The sequence below is a fragment of the Bidens hawaiensis genome, unplaced genomic scaffold (assembly GCF_021521415.1).
Source record: "Bidens hawaiensis isolate Kalapana, Puna unplaced genomic scaffold, B.hawaiensis_p1.1 tig00003115_1, whole genome shotgun sequence".
NCBI classification, from domain to species: Eukaryota; Viridiplantae; Streptophyta; class Magnoliopsida; order Asterales; family Asteraceae; genus Bidens; species Bidens hawaiensis.
Genome location: NW_027491167.1, coordinates 2,387,628 through 2,394,893, shown reverse-complemented (window position 1 = coordinate 2,394,893; position 7,266 = coordinate 2,387,628). Strand labels below are relative to the sequence as shown.

Genomic DNA, 7,266 nt, shown 5'->3' with positions numbered 1-7,266 from the left:
TAGTTTCAGGTTGCCGGAAAAACGTTTTTGGTCGGGAAAGTCAATTTTTTTGCTGGAAAACACCACTTGAACATCATCACCACCACCACCACCAATTGACTCATCGCCAACCAACCACCATCACTTAAACATCATCAACTGATTCCGACGATGGTTCTAGGGTTCTGACGACCTCAATAATTGGGGCTTTTACTAGAAAAAAGGTTCCTAAATGTACGATACAAAGTTACCATCATGATGTTTGGGACAAAATTGTTGAGTTTTCAGGAAAAATGTGTGTTTTCCGGCGACCTGAAACTAACGACGTTAGAGTTTTGTTAGTAGCGGACCGTTAGGAACAAAAACGTTAAAAGTTGTGACCGTCAGCAGCCAATTCGTTAGTTGGGACCGACAGCGACCAAAAGACGATAGTTGTGACCAATAAAAACCAATTTAAAAAAAAATGATGTTGATGTTAGAAAGGGTATAGAAGTTGGTGGTGGATTGGTTACGATTTGAACAAACATAATCAAACTTGTTATAATAGTCATTTTAGTTGAGCTAGTTGCGAGTGTTGTACTTAGTGTGGCTAGACCCGAGTTCGAAACCCATGGTGGACGGTTTTGTTATTATTTTTTTAAGGGAAATCGTTAAACAAAATGTGGGTCCAAATGACATTTATTTAAAAACCACAAGATTGCAAATTGCAAGGGTATTAGCGTCTTTTTTTACAGAAGCACTAACGTTGTGACTTGACGGTGGACCCAAATTAAAAAAAAAGGACCACCAGAAGGCCCATATCTACAAAAATGCCACAATGGGGTTATAGTTTCACCATAGGGACCATAACTGCAATTAACTCTAAAAATAAGTTTGGTGAAGTCGTGGAGCTAGCTAGGTAAGTGTGAAGTCGGGGGTAGGCTTAAAGTGAAGATATAATGTTCCAACTTGACTTTTAGTGAATTGAATTAGGTCTAAACAAAGAAAAATGTTTAACTGAAGTAGACGTTGAAAATAACAAATTCACCACAACTCGTCATTGAGTTGCTGAGTAGTGCAATTTCATTGAAGTTGGCTTTGACAACAATGCTTTAAGTGAAGTAGAGGTTGACAACTAGAGCAACTTCACCTAAAATTATTATGGGGTTCCATTTTCTCGTAGAGAACATTGTGTTACTAAAATACGAGGTCCATGGATTTGGACTTCCCAAAGTCAACTACACTAAAGAACAAGTTACAAGGAAAAAAGATATTCCAAAAACGGTTTTAAAAAGAGTATATCGGTTTTTAATACTATCAACTTTCACCCGCTGACTGATAATATTTCAAACTTTCGATTTGTTACCCGCCACGCCCAACTTTCACCTTATTTGTTTATGACACTTCTGAACTTAACGGAACCCAACTCCGTTAGTTTTCTCGCTGACGTGACTTGTTTTTAATGACATGGCATGTGTAAGGACATTTTTTTAAAAAGTTGTGTCATGTCATTAAAAACATGCCACATCAACAAAAAACTAACAAAATTAGGGTCCATTAAGTTCGAAAGTGCTAAAAACAAATAGGATGAAAGTTGAAAATGATGGGTAATAAATCGAAAATTGAGAATGTTGTTAACCAACGGGTAAAAGTTGAAACTTGAAAGTATTAAAAACCAACATCCCTTTAAAAAAACACATTTTTTGACATTTTTAAAAGATAAAAAAAAGCAGATTTCAATAATCAGAAATAATGTTCATGCTTTTTATGTTATAAAAGATAAGATGAAAGCCAAACGAGCTGTATACATTTACTTTTTCTTAAAACAAAATAACAAATCATGATTTTTCTCTTTTATTATTTATCATCAAAATTATGCTTAATTAAATAAAAAATATACAAAAACATTCAAATTGAGCACTATTCAAGCAAAACTTGCAATACATTTTTCCTATGGATAATCCAAAAATGCCGCATCTCTTTTCTAAAAAAACAGATATAATATTTGCATCACTATCTTGGTTTTTGGCAGGCTACAGAAAGAATGAACAACAAAGTTACAAAAAATATAAACATATTTTCACAAGTTTAACTTGTCAAAATTCATAGAATTGCCATCATTATTATCATCATCACAAATTTGGCAACCTTCATAACAAGGCATTCGTTTCAAGGAGTGTTTTATATTCTTCTCTAACCAATCCAACCGTCTCTCAAAACTAAGCACAGCGGCATGCATACTCCTGGCATCGAGTTGAGCCACTCGCGCACACGAACGTAATAAAATATAATAGTCTGCGTGCGCAGCATAAACATACGCCCCAGTCCCCTTTTTCCTTGTGTAATGTAAGTAATCGTGTCTCTTCACTCTTCGCCTTGGAGAGATGTAACAAAATTTATTCTCTTCCATGTTGGATTTCATTCGCCTTATTTCTCTATCTTTGTGGGACTCCTTAGGGTCGAGCGTAACTTGGTCATTTTCATCTTTAGGTTTCTTGGTCTTGGTCGTTTTGCTTTGTGAATGATCTCGAGGTCTCTTGTGGAGACTACTCGGGGGGGTCAACAAATCTAACTCAGATGGTTTATGATCATCCTACAATGAACCACCAAAAAGGATTCCAACAAATGTGAAGTTATCAAGATTTCACATACAAACTTCCTTGTGTGTATATGTGCTTGTAGGGTTTATGTTTAGGAGGAAATTATATCAAAAAAAGTGTAGGAAGCCACCAGGGCACGCACATGTCCCAAGAAAATTCTGAGAGCAGTAAAACACACTTTAACACGCCAACGCGTCGTTGAAAAAAACAAAAGCGTTGACGTACCATTATATATTTTTAAACGCAGCGTCATGTACACACATACATATATATATAAACGTGTGTGCATAAATATAGAAGTGTTTTCAATACATATAATCTTTTTTAAGTAGAGAACTGAGAGCACCGCATAAGAATTTATATGTTATGTAAGTCACATACACACACCCACATAAATACACACACACATTGAGATGGTGAATAAATACAAATACATACCTCTTTCTTCTGATAAAAATTCCAAAGGTCCTCTATTATCTTATCTTCCTCTTGATCCTCAAATGACAATTCCACACCAGCAAAAACCACATCTTTACAATATGCAAGATATTTTTCCAAATCCTTACCATGATCTACCAAACACGAACAATGCAATATGTTAAACAACTTAAAAACATAAGCCAACACCACATGTTGGTACATGGTAGTTAAACATATTAGTGACAATATTAAACGCAAATCACAGGCTTTTTGATATACGTAGCATCTTACCACTTGTATCAATGAGCTCATTGTATTTTGAATGAAGTAAAACTAAAATCTCAGTAGCATCCAAGTCCTTATTACAAGGCTCTGCAGCAGAATCATCAACATCTGATTGGCTGCTACTTTGTTGTGCCAGCTTATCAACGTTATTGACTTTTGGCTTTTTTCCATCTTCTCTTTTAACCGCACAAGACAGAGACGTTTCCCACTTCCCAAAACCATGAATATTGTAAAGAATTCTAATTGAAACTATAAGTATAGACAATATAAAAGCACGTGTAGGAAGCCTGAACTCGTTTGCAGACAGCCACAGCTCAGGTGGCATAGACCACTCGTATATCCGGCACGCGTGAGGGAGAATAGTATCAACCGGAAGAGATAGCTGTTTGAGATAGCGCAAAGCAATTCCATAAAAGTTAACAGGTGGTAATTCTAACCCTATTTGTGGAGCAATAGAAGCTGCTAATGACTCAAGTTTTTGAACTGAAACAGTTTGTAAAGGTCTAAACATACGGCTTGAACTTAGAGGGCATGCGTTAGTCGGGGGTCCGATTATTTTTTCAATTTCAACAAAAGCAGAAAAATAAGGAAGTTTTCCTTCGCGTGTCCACTTTATTATATCGGTTGATAAGATTGGCTCTCGTGTCAGGTGGCATGCTAAAAAAGAAATCACTAAAGAGTAATATAAAGGTATTGTATTGCTCACTGATTTGTACCATATCATAACTGATCGTTTACCAAGTAAATTATGAGGCTCAAATTTATGCTCAGACCTAATCCTAACATCTTCTGTTTCCCCTGAGATGAAATAGGAGTACGTTGGTTAGTCAACAAGTAGAAAATTACTGGAAATGACAAAAATAGTCTGCATATAACATTTAACAACTTCTGATATTTAATCATTCAAAACTAGGAGCGCAAATGAGCCATGCCGCTTGTGAGCTACTCAGTGGCGGACTCAGGAAATTTTTCACAGGGGCCGGTAATTTTGTGGGTCGGTTGTCTATCGTTGAATATCAAATTTTTTCGGTACCTTCAGGTCGGCTCAGGTCACATAAAACAAGAATAAAACAAAATTAAATTGTAAAAACAAAAAAAAAATTACATCAATCACGATTGAGGCAACAAGGCCCCAAGCCAATACAAAAAAGCGCAACAATTTACATATAGGATAAAAAATATGAATAAACTTTGTATATTTTTTTAATATAAAAACAGTGAGCAAAAAAAAACATATAACTTAATATATGTATGTGTATAAAATATATAAAATATTTTTATGTAAAGTAAAAAAGATAAAATAATAAAATAACAAATTAAAGTAAATAAAAACTTGTTAACTAAAAAACAACTACAAAAACCTCAGTAAGTCACTAACCAAATAAAAAATTACTTTAGGTTTATTTAAGTTATACAAAAAACTCAAACTAAAACATGTGCAAACACTTAATAAATTCCATTATTGTATCAAGTGGTATTCCCAAGGCCCCAAAGTCTACTCAAGTCTCGAACCATAGGCATTAAGTATTTCGCCTGGCCATATTTCTTTTTCTTCTTCACCGCTGCAACTCCTCACTTGCCGGACCTTTTTCCAGCAATATTTCTTCTTCACCATTCTATATTTTCTCCTTTTCTCATTATTTAACAGGGGTCGGTGTCTAAATTTTACAGGGGTCGGTCATAATTTTCTCATATATATAACACTAATATATCTTTTTTCATTGTAGTGAAGGCGTAGATCCGCCCCTGAAGCTACTCGGAATTGGCTTGTTAAAAGCTCAAACTGAGCCGAGCTTAAACGAGCTGGAGCCTAATATTAAGCTTCTCAAATAACCAAGCCTGAGCTCGAGGGCGGCTCACAAGCCTAAATGAGCCTCTTAGTTATTATTTTTTATTTAACATAGTAAATAGATATTCATATAATAATTACTATTGTATATAACATTATGATAAAATAACAAAATAATAAATATTATATTATATATAAAAAACTATAATTAAGATATATATATATATAAAAACAACTAATAATGTATATAAATTAATTAATGTTAATTAGACTAATTGTCCTTTATGTTTATACCAAATTTCAGGTTTTGTTCTTAAACTAAGAAAATAACGATAATCATCCTATATGTTCAAATCCGTTTACACCTTTCGACCTTTCCACTAGCAGGCGTTAAATTTGTCCATTAAGTCCAGTCATGTGCAGTGTACATGAGGGCATTGTGGTCATTTTATAATTAATAATTATTTAATATTATTTAATAAATAATAAGCGAGCCAAGCTCGATCTTTGAAAATATAGCTTGAAACGAACCAAGCTCGAGCTCTCATAAGTTAAACAAGCTGAGCCTGGGCCTAATCAAGCTTGGGCTCGGCTCATTTACACCCCCAGTCAACAAGAAACTTAGTCAATGGTAACACTTGATATATGTATATCTTATCATACCTTGGACTTGAGATTCTGATTCATTAATAGCGTCATCAGCCCAATCATCAGAAAACAGCTTTGTTGACGCCACAAATCTCAACCAAACTGACTCGACGATGCCTACAATTACAGGACACACATTAAACTCCTCAACCAAAGCCTTGATCTGTAATTCAATCATTATCTGGACTCCCATCACATATCTCATCCTAATTTCCGAATAATAATCTTCATAACCCAACGTTCTAGACCCTGTCGCAAAATCAGCAGGCTCGGTGGGACCCACCCCATCCCCTGCTTCAGCATCATCATCATCCTGTTGGGTCCTTAGGGTTTCCCAAAACTGTGAAAGGGGTTGGGATTGTGTGACGGGCTCGGGTTTAACAACGGTCCGCCTTTGAATGGTAGCCCCTGCATACTCGTTGTTCAAAAACATTTCCTCATTATCGACAGCAGTGTCCCTGATTTCATCAGCCTGGGCCCCGCATCGCTGGCAGTAATAATAGCCGTCTGAACCGTCGTCCATCCCGACATATCCACACATTTGGCATTCCAAAGCCAATCCATTAGCCATCTATAAGAAAGTAAGAATATGTTTGATTGCTTGATAATGTAAACACAAATACGAGTGATATCTAATATCATTATAAGTGGCACATATAAACAGTGGGCAAGGTTTCACATCAACATAGTAAGTGGTAATTCTCAATTTATTGGATAAAGTTTAAACAGCTAGCAAACTGCAAATAATAAACATGTGTTAACCTAATTGAACAAAATGCTAGAGTGAGTAATTAAAAAAGAAGTCACAAGTTTAGTATAGTAATAAAAATGATTATGAGGTACATGTTTAACCTAATTAGGGATGAAATTAAAAGAAAAAACATACACTTACACAAGGGGGAGGGTGTAGAGAGGATGGTTGAATAATCGACGACGTGTGATTGCCAACGGTGTCGGCCGATGTGGCTGGCGGCGATATGAAGAAGAAGAAGAAGAAAGAAAGTGAGTGGAACAGGAACAGGAGTTTTACATGGCTTCTAAAACAATTCAACCACACCAACAGTTTTACCAAATTATTATTATTATTATTATTATTTTTTAGCTACCACAAAAAATTATACTCGTATTAAAACTAGCAAGATGGCCAGGGAAATGAGAGGAAGACTTGGGGATCCTAGGTCACAGGTTCGATTCTCGATCTTGAATCGGTTTTACCGGCTCTTCGTTGTGGTGTCATTTGGCCGGCGTGGGAGACGAGTTTATCCGGTAGGTGGTAGGCGTTCGCCAATAACTCACGAGTGTCTAAGCGTGGGCCCGGTTAAGACAACATAGGGTATGTTTGGCAAAACTAGCTGGTGGCTGTTAGCTGTAAGCTGGAAGCTGCTAGCTGTAGCTAAATATATTTAAGTGTTTGGCAGAGTAGCAGAGCTTTTTATAAAACTAGCTGGGTGCCCGCGTGGTGCGGCGGAATGGGCGCACAACCTAAAATCAACCGCATAATCAGTGTCGGTACATGATTCACCTGATGACAGTGCATACATAACCTGAATGTAGACATGTAATTCA

General features: G+C 36.1%; 1 protein-coding gene across 2 annotated transcripts; it reads right to left on the bottom strand.

Moving 5' to 3' along the window:
• Positions 1 to 1,968: 1,968 nt before the first annotated feature.
• Positions 1,969 to 6,724, bottom strand: LOC143622332 (TATA box-binding protein-associated factor RNA polymerase I subunit B-like). 2 transcript variants are annotated; one of them, XM_077093520.1, is made up of 5 exons: positions 6,593 to 6,724; positions 5,716 to 6,271; positions 3,270 to 4,061; positions 2,997 to 3,130; positions 1,969 to 2,551 (listed from the first exon to the last, which is right to left on the bottom strand). In XM_077093520.1, the coding sequence occupies exons 2-5, from the start codon at positions 6,269 to 6,271 to the stop codon at positions 2,039 to 2,041; spliced, it is 1,995 nt and encodes a 664-aa protein (XP_076949635.1). In that variant the 5' UTR covers positions 6,593 to 6,724; the 3' UTR covers positions 1,969 to 2,038. The 2 variants fall into 2 exon arrangements, with proteins under 2 accessions (XP_076949635.1, XP_076949636.1); XM_077093521.1 differs by having other exon boundaries at positions 6,589 to 6,721.
• Positions 6,725 to 7,266: the final 542 nt, after the last annotated feature.

What these genes read in the sequence shown, in the direction of transcription:
- LOC143622332 (XM_077093520.1), bottom strand. Translation starts at nt 6,271, where the DNA reads ATGGCTAATGGATTGGCTTTGGAATGCCAAATGTGTGGATATGTCGGG. An exon ending in TGAGCTCATTGATACAAGTG is followed by an intron (nt 3,131 to 3,269) that starts GTAAGATGCTAC and finishes CGTGTTTGGTAG; the next exon opens with ATCATGGTAAGGATTTGGAA. An exon ending in ATTTTTATCAGAAGAAAGAG is followed by an intron (nt 2,552 to 2,996) that starts GTATGTATTTGT and finishes GGTTCATTGTAG; the next exon opens with GATGATCATAAACCATCTGA.